Below are 17,500 nucleotides of genomic sequence, written 5' to 3'. Positions count from 1 at the left end.
CAGACGGGTCAGAGACAGGGAGACGGGTCAGAGAGAGAGAGAGAGAAAGACAGGTCAGAGAGAAACAGACAAGACATAGAGACAGATAGGTCAGAGAGAGAGAGATATGGGTCAAAGAGAGACAGGTCCGAGAGACAGACAGGTCAGACAGGCACAGACAGGTCAGAGAAAGAGAAGGACAGGTAAACATTTAGATGGTCAGAGAGAGACAGACAGGTCAATGAGCAAGTGATGGGTCAGAGAGAGAGACAGGTCGGACAGATGTCAGACAGGCAGTCAGACAGACAATCAGATCAGTCAGACAGACAGACAGACAGGCAGACAGGCAGGCAGGCAGTCAGGCAGGCAGTCAGGCAGACAGACAGACAGACAGGCAGGCAGTCAGACAGACAGGCAGTCAGAGAGGCAGGCAGTCAGACAGGCAGTCAGGCAGGCAGTCAGGCAGACAGACAGACAGGCGGTCAGACAGACAGGCAGTCAGAGAGGCAGACAGGCAGGCAGACAGGCAGACAGACAGATCAGACAGACAGGCAGGCAGGCAGGCAGACAGGCAGACAGACAGACAGATCAGACAGGCAGGCAGACAGACAGATCAGACAGACAGGCAGACAGGCAGACAGACAGACAGGCAGGCAGGCAGACAGGCAGACAGACAGACAGGCAGTCAGTCAGAGAGGCAGACAGGCAGACAGGCAGACAGGCAGGCAGGCAGGCAGACAGACAGATCAGACAGACAGACAGATCAGACAGGCAGACAGACAGACAGATCAGACAGACAGACAGACAGGCAGGCAGGCAGACAGACAGATCAGACAGACAGACAGATCAGACAGGCAGACAGACAGACAGATCAGACAGACAGGCAGACAGGCAGACAGACAGGCAGGCGTACCTGAGTGCAGCCCGATGCGGATCTTCACCTTGACCTCGGGCATGTGGCTGATCTTGAACGCCCCGATGGAGTGAAGGATGTCCAGCGACATGTTGGCCACCTCGGCCGCGTGCCGCGTCCCGTTCCTGTTTGGCACGCCGGACGCCACCATGTAGGCGTCGCCGATCGTCTCCACCTGCAGCAACACACACACACACACACACACACACACACACACACACACACACACACACACACCGGAGGTCAAGACCACAGAGAGCTGTACACACACACATTTCCTGGTAATCTAATCGGGCTGCCAGGTGAGTTTTGGAGAGGAAGGCTCCGCCCTCGTTCATGTCTTATCTGCCACGACCCTGAAGAACAACACGCCTCGACACGTTAGTGGTTCCCAGTTAAGGTGAAGCCGTGTGGCGCCCCCTGCTGGCTGGGACCGGGTGGCAGGAGCTGTCAGACTGAGACTGAGTCCAGCCTTAATGAGACACCTGGTCCCCTCAGTGTTTACCTTATCTTTAAAACTGTTCGCTAGTTTAACAGTTTAATTAATTGTTAAGTTAATAATTTAATTAACTATTGAATTATTCACACTAACAGTTTATCAGTTGGAGTGCTGTGTGACTCTGAGGCTCTGACCTTGTAGACGTCATGAGTGGCAATGATGGCATCAAACATGGTGTAGAGGTCATTGAGGAGATCTACCACCTGACACACACACACACACACACACACACAAAGATGGTGTGGTTAGGATGGTTAGAGGTTGGTTGGCTCAGCCTTTTATTTCAACAGAAATGGGTTAGGAGGTTTATGAAAACAAACTGTTGGTTAAAGATAAAATAATAAAGACAGCTTATAAACACATGAATAGCATCAATAAAAAAGATCAGACAAAACAAGAACAAAAAAATACAACTCTTATAATTTCATTTGATATAATATGTAATATGTGATGGTTTATTAACATTGAAAACCAGTTTGGGGATCTCAAGACCATCATATGAATTGACAAATCTGTGGAAATTATTACAAAATGAGGAGTAGATATTTAAGTTTTTTTTTTTGTCTCATTTAATACACCTCTATATGGGCACCATTAGTTGCATGAAGCACATCGAGATGCTACTCGATTTCCTGCCATGTTGGCTGTAGCAGAGCCTCATCAATGGTGACAACGGCATCAGCGATCTTTTGCTTCAGGTCGCTGATGTCCGATATCTTTGTCCCATACACCATATCTTTAACAGAACCCTGTAGTTTGGCTGAGTCTGCGTATCTTATTTTGTTTCAATAAACCACGACACACATTGTGCCTTTTCTTGAGTAACCATTTTTAGGGGTTTATTTAACAATACCTATTTCATCAACAGGGTGCCTGAAATACACAAATGCAATGTGAGTAAAAACTCTGATAACCACTGAGTGCATAGAACAAACCTGATTAACATATCTCATCAACTGCTTTTGTGATAGATTTTTTAAACTGTAAAGACACTTTGTGGACACCCTGTATATTTAGACTCATTTGGACTTTATTTCAGTTTCTTCAAAGATATCTGTCAACAGTCAGATGCTCTAGGAGGGTTTGACACAACTTCCTCTAGGTGGCACACAAACAAAGAATAACATCATTTGCATAACAATGAACCTTGCAGTCTTTCACAGACACACAGGTATCATGGGTATACAGTGTAAACTATGTTGGGCCTAAAACAGAACCTGGAGGCTCTGAGTTCAATGCTACAACATCTCTGCAGTGTGCTCTGTCAGAAATATAATCCAACCACTTCATCAGAGGCCAGGTCATCCTGAAGTCTGAGGCGGCAAACATCCGCCCTGAGGAGCACATAAATAAATAAATAATACAGGTTTGAACATCCTGAAGATGTCTGGAAGACGCACTGAGATCGCACCTGCAGTGCATTTGTCCACATGACAGCTGCAGGACGGCCTGGGCAGAGCTGCAGTTTCATTTCCACAAAATTCATGATACCTCTGTCTTTCTCTGTCTCTGTTTCTGGCTGCAGGGCACAGGAACAGAGATTAACGAGATGTTGTATCAAAAACCATGTAGAAAGTATTTGCATGTGGCAGGAAGTGGTTTCCGCACACAGATGGTCATTTGAGAAGCTTTTCTAATGTCAGGTGTGAACTACAATCTGTCTGCACTGCAGATCTGAGCTCCGAAGCCCTGGTCTGAACATGACCTGGGACCAACAGGCTTCAGACAGGACAACTAACAAAACACCACAATGTGTTCTGGTAGGTACTCTTACCACTTTTATATGTGCTGCTGTCATTACTATCACTATTATCATCATTAGTAGTAGTAGTGGTATTTCATTATTATTATCATTATTATTATTATTACTATTACGGTAATTATTATTATGATTAAGTTGGTTAGAGGTTTGTTGAGGCTGGTTGTTACCTCAATGGGCTCACTCAGAGCTGATATGGTGGTGAATCCTACAATGTCGCTGAAGTACAGAGTAGAGTCAGAGTAGTGTTCTGGCCGGACTGGTTTCCCTTTCTTCAAAGCCTGTGCCACTGACCTGACACACACACACACACACACACACACACACACATTATCATTCCTTTAACATAAATACCAACATAAATCTTAATAATATTATCATCTGTGATATAATACTGTGAACAGTATTATATTTCTATATTATTACAACTATCATGTGAAACCTCCATGGAAGGAGAGGTCTTGTATCTCCATGGGACCTTCCTGGCTAAATAAAGGACACATAAAATAAAATCAAACAAACATATTAACATAATAGACGTTAATGTCAGAGAATCAGAAGTGAGTGCTAATTAAGGCCGGATTATGCTTCCGTGTACGGGGGTTGTGCGAAACACGCATTTCCTACGCAGCGCGTGTGTGTCCAACATACCTCTGCGAAACACACTTAGCAATCCTCCTCCCACCAACGTAGACCCTGTGACGTATGGTCACTGCTCTTCTGTACGTCTTTGTATTGGCGAGAGGACGAGTCGTATAGGTGCAGGTACTTGCGCACCTCCTCGGCCAGGCATTCTTCCGCGAGATCCAGCATTCTCCAAAGTTTTCAAACACAACCGACGAGTCGAGACACAACAGTTGTTTTAAAAACGGCGCTGCCGGCCGGCACAACAACAGGATGTGATGCCGGTTGCAACAAAATGCCGGAAATGATGTACTTCGGCGGACCAATCACAGCTCTTGTGGGGCTGCGTAGGGTCCGCGTAGTTACAATTTTTGGGAGGCGCGCGGCAAGGCTCTGCGGAGGTCACACAACCCCCGTAAGCTTCACACACCCCCGTACGCTCTTCCTACGTGGAAGCATAATTCAGCCTTTACACAACAAGACAAAGCAGCAGAACGTTCTTGGGTCTCAGCTGTAAAATAAATTCCACACTAAAGGTTATGAAGGTCCAGAAATGTGTGTAGATTTTCTCTTACAAATTCCAATATGCTGCTGGTTACTCCCACAGACCAGGAAACACCTTTCATCCATATCACAGCGCACACACACACACACACACACACACACACACACACACACACACACACACACACCAGGTGGTGCTTTGACATATTCAAAACCCAAGATGCTGTTGTTTTATGGCTGCAGAATCACATCAAATAGAAAAGATCTACATGTCTTAGGTATCATTTTCGAAATGTTACAGACAAACACTACTGCTGATTAGCTGCTGGTACCCTCATGGATGTGCTGATGCTAATGAGAAACTCTACATTGCTTAAATTTTTCATGAGGCCTTGCTGTGACACAACAGCTGGGGGTGATTTTGATTGCCTTGTTTTTCTGGTGACATCATTCCCTGCAGACTCAGACCAGCAACATCTTCTAATACCATTTAAATTAGACTGGAAGCAGGATCACGTTATTGATAAGAACTTCCCTGGAAAGGCCAGGTGTTGTTGAAGGGTGTTCAGGTGTTCAGGTCTTACTTGGGCAGGAGCTGTCCAATCAGCTTCTCCGTCTTGTTTCTCTCGACCTCCAGTTCGTCTGTTCTCTCTCTGATCAGATCCTCCAGGTTGGAGCTGTACTGCTCCAACATCCGCAGCATTGAGTCGATGATGTTGGCCCGCTTCCCTCTGTTGATACCCCGGAACTACAGGTGTGACACAGGTGAGACACAGGTGAGACACAGGTGACATACAGGTGACACACAAGAGAGACACAGGTGAGACAGGTGACACACAGGTGAGACAGGTGATAAAGATGAGACACAGGTGACACACAGGTGACAAAGATGAGACACAGGTGACACACAGGTGACACAGGTGAGACACAAGTGAGAGACAGGTGACACACAGGTGAGACAGGTGACACAGGTGATACACAGGTGGCACACAGGTGACACACAGGTGAGACAGGTGACACAAAGGTGTCCTCCAGTGGGTCGGGTCACACCTGTTTGAAGATTTCGTCGAAGCTCGGCCTCTTGCTGGGGTCTTCGCTCCAGCATTCGGCCATCAGGGCCAGACACTCAGTCGGAGCTTCATCCACAGAAACCACTGGCCTGCAGAGTGGAGGAGGCTGCTTCAAACGCTCCAGGATCTCTGCAGACAGACAGGTGGTCAGACAGACAGGTGGTCAGACAGACAGCACAGTGGTCAGAGAGAGAGGTAGTCAGACAGACAGGTGGCCAGACAGAGAGAGAGGTGGTCAGACAGAGAGGTGGTCAGACAGACAGATTAGTCCTCTGTCCTGTTGCTGTCAAAAGTTTTTCTAGGTTTTACACCATTCTGTTTGTTTGTAAATAAATAAATACAAATTGTGAACAGATTTGTATAAAACCTTGTGAAGCGATCAGTAATGTGACCTCTGAACTTTTCACTGTGATTGGCCAGAGTAGGTGTGGCAGTGGGCGTGGTCTACGCTCACCGTGGGCAGGCATGTCCATCATGGCGTACGGCAGCGTGCGAGAGATCACTTCCTGTATGATGATGCCAAAACTGAAGACGTCACCAGCAAAAGTTCCTCCTCTGATCGGGTTCCTCAGGAGCTCTGGAGCCGTCCACAACAAGTCTGAGACAGGTTAGGGTGAAAGACAGACAGGCAGACAGAGAGAGAGACAGGGAGAGAGACAGACAGGGAGACAGACAGAGAGAGAGAAAGTAAGAGAGAGAAATTAATACAACATTGTTAGAGTTAGGTGTTAGTAACGATCCATTGGATCTCTCCACCCTCCTCCAGCTCCAGTCTGGGCAGTGAGGTTAGGGCTAGGGTTAAGGGTTAGGTTAAGGGTTAAAGTTAAAGGTTAGGGTTAGGAGAGGAAAGGCTCCGCCCTTGTTCGTGTCTTATCTGCCACGACCCTGCAGAACAACACGCCTCGACATGTTAGCAGTTCCCAGTTAAGGTGAAGCTGTGTGGCGCCCCCTGCTGGCCTGGACTGTGTGGCAGCAGCTGACAGACTGGGTCCAGCCTCATGGACTCACCTGGTCCCCTCAGTGTTTACCTGCTGCAGCAGATCAGGGCCTCAGGCCTGTCAGAGCAGCTGCTTGTGTTGTGGGGAGTTACTGTGGACTTGTTAGGGAGAATGGGCTTTTGCTGAGGGTTCTGTGTGGAACCCAGAACCCTTAAGCCCAGAACTCTGCAGTCCACCACCACAACACTCCTGACTGCTGACTGTTATTAATTAGGGGTGAATGTGGCGACGAAAAAGAAGGAGGTGTTCTTCCTCATGTTCATTGTGCATTATTCTGTTATGGTTATGTTATGTTGGGTGAGGGTTTGTAATTAGCGTCAGGGGCCGGGGGCAACGAGTGAGTGAGGGAGTTAGTGAGCTCATTTTTAGTCAGTCAGTTAATTAGTTAGTTAGTTAGTTAGTTAGTTAGTTAGTTAATAAGTTAATTAGTCAGTCGGTCAGTTCCATGCTGACCCTCAGTGATCCGCAGTGTTCTCCAAACCTTTCTGACTTTGTTCCAGGTTGCTGGTTCAGATAGCTGGAAGATGTTATGTGTTTGTTTTTCTATAATGTTCTATAATGTTCTATAATGTTCCCCGTGATCCTACCGTGTGGATCCTCAGAAATGATGAGGTTCTGAGAGTGAAGGATCATGGGAAGTCCATAATCAGTAATTTTCAGAACAAAGCGCCCATCGACCAGACAGTTTGTAGACTTCAAACGGCCGTGACTCAAACCTCGCATGTGCAGGTACTTCATTCCCTGAAATAAACACAAACAGAAAAAAAACTAAATACAACAACAAAATACTGACTGAAAGACAGGCAGAGAGAGAGTGAGAGAGGGAAAGGGAAAGAGAGAGAGAGAGAGAGAGAGAGAGAGAGAGAGAGAGAGACTTCCCCTCCAAAAAATCAACCCTTTAACAAATCAAACACACCCACCAACCTGGGACACTGGACAAAAAAATATGTTCAAGTTTCACACTGAACAAAACAGACACGTCTCTGTGTGATCATCATCCAGATGAGCTCAGCTCGGCTCTCGCTTTGTGTACAGTCCTCTACTGGAGGTCAGCTTATTGTTTTTCACCCAGTAGCTCATACAGGGAGCACCAGCAGCCTTTTGGCCTGCTGAGACTGAAAGTGCCTCCCCTCCCCGAGCTGTGGGATCAGGACAGAACAACAGCCCTCCCTCCCCCCACCTTCCCTGATATCAGGGGAAACTATATTCCACATTCTCCTCCCGCTGGCCAGCTGGCATGTGGCTCTCCATCACAAAGGTCCTCAGATGCTCCTCAATAATGTGGCTCAGCAGCCTGGATCTGATATTGGTGCCAAGCAGGTGTTCACATCCCTGGCCTCCCTCAGGGAGGGTGCTCTGCTGGCTGAGGATGGGGTCCAGGTTCCAGATGTTGTTACACAGAGGCTTGTCAAACAGCCAGAGAGCAGCAGCAGCAGCTCAGATCTGCCTCCTACAGCCTCAGCAGAGATGGTAGCCTCCTGTAGGCTGACCAGCTGTCTGCTGGATGAGACAGCCGTCTCTGAATGCTCTTCACCCAGCAGGTGGTCCATGATACTCTGTCCTCCTCCTTCCACCAGCAAGTTTAAGGGGGCTTGGATCCAGTGCTACCCTGACCAGAACTAACTCAATGGACGTCTTCAATCAGGCGCTTTGGTGGAGGGAGGGCAGTCAGTCTGAGCCACAGCGCTGATCCCATCAGATAACTGGCAATCAAAACTTGACCCCTGTACAACAGCTGGGGTAAAAACCACTTCCATTCAGACAATTTAGCACACTCATCACCCATCACAACCTCCCAGTTCTGCCTCTGCTGGTCCTCTGACCCCAAAACACCTTCATTCCTCTTGTCTCCCACTGCACACCTGCAGGCAGACTGGCTGGTGCCCTCTCTGGAAGGCTTCACTGCCTAGCTGACTGCTGCTGAGCTTCAGCCTGCACAGCAGAGGTTCAGAAACCAGACTGTACAGCTGCTCTGGGACAGCTCTGCCTTATCCCACTCTGGACAGGGTTAGGGTTAGGGTTAGGGCCGGCTCCACCTGGAGCTCATCCTGAAGACAACTGACCAACAGCTAACTTTTCTGTCCAGGTCTTCTCCTCAACACTGAGCTGAGGAAGCTCCTCCAGAAGCTCTGCAGCAGCTCCGCAGGACTGTCTGGATCGCACTCCTCTGCTCCAAACACAGCAGATTAAAAATCCCAAGCACAGCTCCTGATCTCCTCAGGATCTATGGTCCCAACTCCTTCAAGTTCAAGTTCAGAGATCTTCTCCAAACTGAAGAGGAAAGAGCTCAGAGCGTTCATGTTGAGACCTGATGAGGCTCCTGTCACTCCTTTCCTGCATGACTCCTTACTGCCTGTTTCCTCATGGGGGGTTAGATCTAGTCTGTGTTAGGGTGAGTCGGGATTAGGGTTAGGCCCAGATGTTCAAAGTTCTGCCAGGAAACATAATCCTGCAGCAACTTTATTATTGAGTTTTTATATGAGTTGAAAGAGAGGCAGAGAGAGTCCTGTCACCTGTCAGTACTTCACAGCCTCAGTAAAAAAAAAAAAAAAAACTACATGGAAATTGGTAGAAGAGTTTGATGGAAGAGGGAAAGTGTCCCTTTATCTGATTTTTTAATATTGTTATTGATTATTCTTCTGTTGTCTCCAGCATCTGCTTTGATTTGAAATTTCTCACCTTGATGAGGTCCATCAGCAGAGACGACTTGAACATCCAGTCCAGCCTCATATTGGTGTCGGCCAGCAGGTCAGCGAGGCTGCCGCGGGGACAGTGCTCCATGACCACGGCGAAGATGTCTGAGTCCAGGAAGAGACCCAGGTACAGGTTCAGGTTCTCGTGTCGCATCTCCCGGAACTGAGATATCAAATATTTAAAATATACTATTACAAATAAAACACTCTCAACGAGTGAAATAATTTATCAAATACACTGTTACCATTAAAGAAAACAAGTTCAATAATATATTAACAGACTGCTAAACCTGTAGTAAATACTGTGAACACAGTTTCTGTTCAATGCTTCATGACGTTTTGCTGGTGTTGTTTTTATATTCTACATCCTGTTGACTTTATTTCCTACAGAGTTTCTCAGTCAGAGCACTGGACCAGAGTCCAGTTTTACAAACCTGAACCAACTGGTGCCAGAGAGCGAGAGAGACAGAGAGAGACAGAGAGAAAGAGAGAGAGAGAAGGAGGGAGAGAGGGACTGAATGAAGAATGAATCTACTGCATATTCATATTCTGTCACTTTTCATGCTCTTTAGAAGTTTAACTTCAGTTTGACTGAACCGTTGCTGACGATGTCCTTCTCACATCTGACTGTTTTCATCAATCTGGTGTTTACCTCTTCATCCCGATGATGATGATGATGTCTCGCTTTCAGTCCTTGTCAGTCAGACCAGTCACTTTCCCTTGCTTTCAGTGTTTTTTTTTTTTTTTTTGACCTGACCATAGGTGATGTATTCCACATATTCAACAAACTGTAATAGTAATGGACATTTTCATGGAATTCATATGAATTGTTTGAAAATTTAATTTCAAATTCTGATTCATAAGCTACAAGCATTTCAGTTCATAAAAACTGATGTTAACATCAGGATCAGTTCTTCTGATAAACAAAAGAACCTATGAGCCCTGAAGCACAAAAATGATGAAAATGATGAGAAACTCTGCTCTACACATTGTTTACTACACTGGTTACACTGTTTACCACAATGTTTACATTATTCCCTACATGGTTTTGTGACTATCTCTGTTTTCTGGTTCCACTGAAAAAGTTTATAAGAAAAGGGAAGTGAGCAGCTGTTGTTTTGTGCATATCAAATAAAGGCCTGTCACATAGTGTTTACCAGGGAAATGACACTATTTATTGTTTTGACAGTTTGACCAGAACCTGCGCAGGTCACTTTTTTCTCTCTGTTATATTCAGCCTGTTGGTAAGGGTTAGGTGTGGTGGCCTGATTCTTTTTGGGTTTTCTTCTGTTTTTGTATGCAGAGGAGCAGCTGCTGCCAGCTGATTGGATCCTGACAAAATAAACATTTCCTGGTTCAAAAACGTCAAGCTTCGGAGGTAAGATCATTGTTGTCTTTAATGTGTGTTGTTTGTCTTACGTAGTTGAACAGATTCTGGGTGCTTTGATTGACAGCTGTCACCGTCTTTCCCTCTGGAATCTTCTTCAGCCACACCCAGTCGCCCTGGCAACAACACAGCCAATCAAAGCACAGCTTGTTATTGTAGCGAGACCATGGAAACAGAGAGTAGAAGGGACATTCCCTTTCAAATCAACCCTGCAGGAAGATGAGAGCAGCAGCAATTTCTATTAACTGCTGCAGGCAAATGCCTGTAGAAGCAATATACATTCAATATACACTTCAATATAAACTTTCATATAAACTTTAACAAACTTTCATATAAACTTTATTAATATACACTTTAATATAAACTTCAATATAATCTTCAATATACAGGGATTCAGCACCAACATCGTGTGGGTCCCACACACCATCGGCTACAAAAAGTTCTACAGACAAAAGTAAGACGGTTCATTGGCAGACAACCTGGGAAGCAAATTAGGAATGGAACAGACTACAAGTTTGATGATCAGCATACCTGAGACTGCAACAGTCACAGCAGGAAGGAAGCTCCTGCTATGTGTTTGTGGCTGGGAAAAGGTTATTACCATCACAGGTTTGAAAATACACCAGGGCAAGAACCGGTGCCTAAAGAAGGGGCAAGAGGGACCTTGCATCAACAGCTACTGTTTAAGAAGCATGTCGAATCAGTCGACTGAAGTTCAGCAGCAGGACAAGAGCCAAGGTCTGCAGGACATCAACATCCCTGTCTTGAAAGAGGTAGAACTAGGCACAGGAGAAGGACTTGAACCAGCCCATCACGACCTGCAGCAAAAAAGATCATGGGACAAAGGCCACTGATCAAGTGGCCAAAATGAAATGGCACTGTGGAAGGAGATCAGCACTGATCTCTGCAATATGTTAGAGTCAGTCACAGGTCCCGCAACAAGGAAGCTGGACACTATGGGAGACCTAATCTATGCCTATGGAGTGGAGTGGTTTGGAGCAGCTGAAAGGAAGATGGCTAAACCAGTGACACCCACCAAGTCCAGGAGGCAGAAGGAAATTGACAGACTATTCAGAGAAATAAGACAGCTGAAGAAGCAATGGAGGAGAGCCACAAATGAGGAAAAGGAAGGCGTAAACCTGTTGCAGGAAGAGATCAGGAGCAGGATTACAACACTGAGGAGAGCTGAAAATCTGCTGAGGAAACGCAGGGGGAGGGACCAAACAAGGGCACGCTTCTACAAAGACCCCTTCATATTTGTGAAGTGCGTATTCACAAAGGAGAAGAGTGGAAATCTCTCAATGTCAAAGGCAGCCTTGGTACAACACCTGAAAGGATCCTGCACAGAAGACCAACACCATGAAGAGATTAACCTCCCACCTGACATGCCACCAATCGATCCACCAGAGCACCAGCTGGATGTCAGCCTGCCGAGTTGGAGCGAAGTGAAGAAAATCGTGCATAGAGCAAGGGCTGTGTCAGCCCCAGTTCCCAACAGAGTCCCATGTAGGTTCTATAAATATGCACCAGATGTCCATGAGAGTAGTATGGCAAAGGAAGGAAATCCCCAACATCCTGGCGGAGAGCTGGAGGAGTCCTTATCGCAAAGGAAAAGGACTCATCTGAGATCAGCCAGTTCCACCAGATCAGCTCCCTAAATGTTCTTCAGCATGGCTGGACACAGGCTGGAAGGATACCTGCAGAGGAACCATCTGATTGACACATCAATACAGAAAGCAGGCATCTCAGGCTTTTCCGGCTGTCTGGAACACGCAAGCACCATCTGGCATCAGATCAAGGTTGCCAAGAAAGAGGGAAAAGATCCTCATGTGGTGTTTGGCTCAATCCCTCACAAATTCCTGTGGACTGCCTTTGAATTCTTGAAGGTCCCAGCAGCCCTCACAAGCATTGTCAAGGCCTACCTCCAGGATGTGCAGATATGCATTACAACATTACAGTACACCACAGCATGGTATCGGCTGGAAGAGGAAATCATGGCTAGTTGCACCATCTCCCCGCTGGCCTTCACCATGGCCATGGAGGTAATCATTTGAGTGTCTCGTTGGATGGTTGGGGGTCAGTGCATAAGACCTGGCCTGATGCTCCCACCTGTTAGAGCCTACATGAATGACCTCACAACACTCACCTAAACCAAGCCTTGCACTGTGCATTTGCTGGGGAAGCTTCACGATAACATCAAACAGGCATGCATGAAGATCAAGCCGTGCAAGACAAGAAGCATCTCCATTGTGAAGGGAAAACTGTCAAACCAATGCTTTCACACTGGAGATGAGCCTATCCCAACAATCTCTGAGAAGCCTGTGAAAAGCCTTGGGTGTTGGTAAGACGCTACACTCAACGACTCAGAGCAAATAGATCAGCTCAGGAAGGATTCAAGATTCAAGATTCAAGATTTTTGATGTAACCAGTGGTCTACAGAACATCGATAGAACTGCACTTTCTGGCAAGTTGAAGTTCTGGTGCATGAAGTTTGGGCTCCTTCTACACCTCATGTGGCCACTAACCCTCTATGAAGTCCCAATCTCAAAAGTGGGGAAGCTGGAGAGGTTGGTCAGCTCATATGCAAGGAAGTGGCTTGGGCTCCCCAGGTGCCTCAGCAGCATAGGGATCTATGGAAAAGGAGTCTTGGAGCTGCCCATTTCCAGTCTAGCAGGAGTGCAAGTGTGCCAAAGTTAGACTGGGGATGACACTGTTGGATTCAAATGACCCTTTCATAGTCCAAGCTGCCACCATCTTGGCTACTGGGAGGAGGTGGATCCAGTGGAAGCAACTGAGCAGGCAATAGCTGTACTCAAGCACAGGGAAATCTTGGGATGAGTGCAGCGAGTGGTCTTCCAATCCAATCCTATCCAAGTTTATTTATAAAGCACTTTAAATTAACCACAGAGGCCCAAAGTGCTGTACACTAAGATGAAAACATAAAATGCATAAAAACATAAAATACAGAACATTACAGAAATCACATAAGACAGTATATGCAAGAAGAAATAAAATCAACAACTTACACAGTGTTAAAAGCCAAAGAAAAGAGGTGGGTTTTAAGAAGAGACTTAAAAATAGACAGTGAGGAAGACACTGGAGAATTGCGTCAACAAGAGGAAGCATTCAGGGCAAGCTTTACCATCAAGGCTGCCTATGATGTCCTGCCGTCACCAAACAATCTTAGCCAGTGGTATGGAGAAGACCCCACATGCTCCCTTTGCTCAGCTCCAGCCACACTAAGCACATCCTGGTGGGCTGCAAGACCAATCTCACTCAAGGCCGTTACACCTGGTGGCACAACCAGGTTCTATGGTGTCTTGCAGCAGTGCTGGAAAACCACCTCAACATCCAGACTGCTGTGGAAGATGGGAGTGCAAGGGAAGTCTCACCGGCAAACTGTGAAAGACCTCTCTAGGGCAGCAGAAAGGGGAGCCAGTGGCTGTGGTTAAAAAGGAAGGACTCCACCTGGGCGATCAGGTGAGTCGTGGCACCTAGGGGGTGAGCTCGGGATGCTGGGTTTCACTGCTGAGCCCTCTGGAGGTGTCGTGGGCCTATTCAGTGAAACACCAACGAAGGAGGACGCCCGCCTGATGACCCGAAGGGTGGCATCACTCACAGGACCACCCCATAGAGTCTCAAGTATGCAACAAAGGGACAGTAACACCTAATCCTACAAACAGAACTTCATATAAACTTTAATATAAACTTTCATATACACGTTATTAATATAAACTTTAATATACACTTTAATTTAAACTTAAATATATACTTCAGTATAAACTTCAATATACACTTTCATATCACTCCCATATAATCTTAAAATAAGCTTTAATATAACTTCAGACAGTCAGATTGACAGGTGGGCAGACAGACAGACAGACAGACAGACAGACAGACAGGTGGGCAGACACACAGGTGTACCTCCAGTATTCCTATGTTGGAGCTCTCAGGTGTTGTCAGGATGTAACTTCGAGCGATGGAGCGAAACGGAGTTTTAATCTCCAGAAGACTCCGCATGATTGACTCGTCGTTCAGTTTCTGAGCAACAAATCAAACACTTAAGTCAAATATGTAAACATTTACTTTAAATATGTAAACATTCAGTTCACATACACTACCAGTCAAAAGTCCGGACACACCTTCTCATTCAATGTTTTTTTCTTTATTTTTACTACCGGACATAACTTTGCATAATAGACGCTGATATGTTCTACTTGGTTCTACGAGGTTCTTCTGCTCACATGTGAGTGGCACAGGACAAGCCCCGCCCCTCAGTGGAGGGTTTGGCTTTGAGAGAAAAACAAATCTGTAAACTAAAAAAGGTCCAGAAGAATTAAAACCCAAAGAAAAGCTGTTTCTGAGTTGAGGTTTGATGTTGCTGTTCAGGCTGAGGGGAAGAGGGTCTGGTTACCATGGTTACAATGGTTACCATGATTGCCTTGGTTACCATGGCGGTTTAATGTGGATCATCACTTTGAAGATCTCACCTTCCTGCTGATCTGAGTGTCGATGAAGACGATGTCATCCAAAGTCAGAATTAATTTGGTCGTGTTCCCTCTTTTTCTGTGGTTCCTGTGGAAACAGACAGACAGGTGGTCAGACAGACAGACAGATACAGAGAGACAAATAGATAGAGAGACAGACAGGTGGCCAGACAGACAGGCAGCCAGACAGACAGGCAAGTGGACAGACAGACAGGCAGGTTGTCAGACAGACAGATGACAAGACAGATAGGTGGTCAGACAGGCAGACAGGCAGCCTGTTTTGGTTTTCTGTAGGTGCTGTGGAAATGGCATGCAAGAATATTTAAATATCCAGCATGTTGATGTAAAAATAAAGATTTATTTTTATTTATATTGTTTGTTGCCTATTACTGGTGCATTTACAGAACTGTTGGTGACTGTCCACTGATCCTGCGCAGATTACATAAATTAATAATTAACATGTTAAAAATGATCTTAAAAAATTGAGAATTTCTAATCAGAATTTCTAATCAGAATCAGAAGATCTTTATTGCCAAGTAAGTTTGCACAAACATGGAATTTGACTAGGAGTTACGGTGCTTCGCATAAATGAATAACACACAATACACAGCAGCTTGAAAAATAAAATAAAATTTCCAACTCAAATATTGCACTGTAGAGTGTGAGTGTGTCCAGGTCTTTTTGCGGTCTCTGTCTGTGTTGATGAGGCCCACTGCTGAGGGGTAGAAGCTGTTTTGATGGCGTGAGGTTTTGGTCCTGATGGACCGCAGCCTCCTGCCAGAGGGGAGGGACACAGTTTGTGACCGGGATGGAAGGGATCAGCCACAATCTTATCTGCACGTTTCCGGGTCCCAGACTTGTCCTGTTCCTGCAGAGATGGGAGATTGCAGCCAATCACTTTCTTTGCAGTGCAGATGCCAGCAGTGGCTGCAGCGTACCAGATGGACATGGAACAGGTGAGGATGGACTCTATGATGGAGGTGTAAAAGTGCACCATCATTGTCCTTGGCAAGTTGAATTTTTTCAGCTGCCGCACAAAGTATATCCTTTGCTGTGCTTTTTTGATGAGGATGCTGATGTTCAGCTCCTACTTGAAGTCCTGGAGGTGATGGTTCCCAGGAAGCAGAAGCACTCCAGTATTAACTGGGGAGTTACACAGGGTGATGTGGGAGAGTGGGGCTGGTTTATTTCTGAAATCCACAACCATCTCCATTGTGTTCAGAGCGTTAAGCTCCAGGTTGGTCTGGCTGTACCAGCTCATCAGATGGTCAATCTCCCACCTGTAGGCAGAATCATCCCCACCAGACATGAGCCCTATGAGGGGGGTGTCGTCCACAAACTTCAGAAGCTTGACTAACTGGTGACTGGAGGAGCAGCTGTTGGTGCATGGGGAGAAGAGCAGGGGGGAAAAGACACAGTCTGTATTTGCAGTCAAGCATGCCCAGCTGGGAGAGCTTGTCCTGCAGCAGAGATGGGATCACCGAGTTGAACGTAGAACTGAAGTCCACGAACAAAAATCCCACAGAGTCCAGATGCTGATTAAGTGGATGAAGTGGAGGGCTAGGTTAACTGCATCGTCTACACACCTGCTGGCTCTGTAGATGAACTGCAGGGGGTCCAGAAGTGGGTCGGTAATAGATTTCAGCTATGAAAGCTCCAGACTCAAATGACTTCATCACCACTGATGTTAGAGTGAGCTGAGGGTTAAATATGCCTGGTGGCGGGGAGCAATGTCCGTGCTGGCGGAGACGGACTAACACCCTGGCACGTCTTCCCCTCCGATGAAGTCTCCTGTATAGTGTGTGGGCAAAGGCAAGCACACCTTTGACCACAATGTCCAATAAATCCACAGATGGGACGATAAAAGTAGGGAGTAAGTCAGCTGGAGTTGTAGTTCTTAAGCTCAGGAGCTCATTTCTGGTGAAAGAGCCTCTTACACCATGGCAAAACACAGAATTAACACACAAAGTAGACAAAACAAAGAGCACCAAAACAATGTGGTGGCTATGCGTGGCACCATCTTACTATTCTGAAACAAAAACACCAACAGAGTTTGTGTTTATCAGGCTTTTGTGTGTGTGTGTGTGTGTGTGTGTGTGTGTGCGCGCGCGTGCGTGTGTGTTTCTAACCTGAACCAATAAAAGACAAGTCCCACCAGCAAACAGAGCAGCAAGAACAGAAAGATCAGAGTCACCATGTCCGGACCTGCAGGAAGATCGAGAAAAACACGTTACACCTGCAAACACACACCTGGAAATACACACCTGTGAGCACACACATCTGTGACCCCCCAGTGGACTCACCTCCAGAGCAGGCCTGGTCTGGACTGAACCAGCAGAAATTGGCCGAGGGTGGTCTGCCTCCAGGGAAAATGAAGGATCGGCTCAGAGGTTTCAGTCCACCAACCGTACCATGTGTGTGTGTTGGGGCGAGTGTGTGTGTCGGCACAAAGCGGTCTCCGTCACAGTCCAATACCACGTACCTGGTCTGCAGGCCCCGCCCCCTCTCCCCCCCATACAGCACCTGAGGAAGAGTCACAACATGGCGTGACAGCCAAACCAGAGGCTGGTCAGCAGGACATTGACTG

General features: G+C 46.5%; 1 protein-coding gene across 1 annotated transcript in view; it reads right to left on the bottom strand.

Moving 5' to 3' along the window:
* LOC115376628 (retinal guanylyl cyclase 2) overlaps window positions 1-17,500 on the bottom strand; it is a 34,167-nt gene that overhangs the window by 2,122 nt on the left and 14,545 nt on the right. The window contains exons 8-20 of the mRNA XM_030076340.1: window positions 17,217-17,436; window positions 17,043-17,118; window positions 14,917-15,001; window positions 14,351-14,467; window positions 10,459-10,542; window positions 9,026-9,202; window positions 6,934-7,087; window positions 5,803-5,946; window positions 5,329-5,477; window positions 4,863-5,026; window positions 3,321-3,444; window positions 1,526-1,594; window positions 893-1,067 (exon numbers count right to left, since the gene is read on the bottom strand). Coding sequence (XP_029932200.1) covers window positions 893-1,067; window positions 1,526-1,594; window positions 3,321-3,444; window positions 4,863-5,026; window positions 5,329-5,477; window positions 5,803-5,946; window positions 6,934-7,087; window positions 9,026-9,202; window positions 10,459-10,542; window positions 14,351-14,467; window positions 14,917-15,001; window positions 17,043-17,118; window positions 17,217-17,436 — 1,738 coding nt within the window. The remainder of the gene's footprint in view (window positions 1-892; window positions 1,068-1,525; window positions 1,595-3,320; window positions 3,445-4,862; window positions 5,027-5,328; window positions 5,478-5,802; window positions 5,947-6,933; window positions 7,088-9,025; window positions 9,203-10,458; window positions 10,543-14,350; window positions 14,468-14,916; window positions 15,002-17,042; window positions 17,119-17,216; window positions 17,437-17,500) is intronic.

The sequence above is a fragment of the Myripristis murdjan genome, chromosome 18 (assembly GCF_902150065.1).
Source record: "Myripristis murdjan chromosome 18, fMyrMur1.1, whole genome shotgun sequence".
Taxonomy (NCBI): Eukaryota; Metazoa; Chordata; class Actinopteri; order Holocentriformes; family Holocentridae; genus Myripristis; species Myripristis murdjan.
Note: the sequence above shows the minus strand (reverse complement) of the source record. Positions and strands in the feature narration are given on the sequence as shown.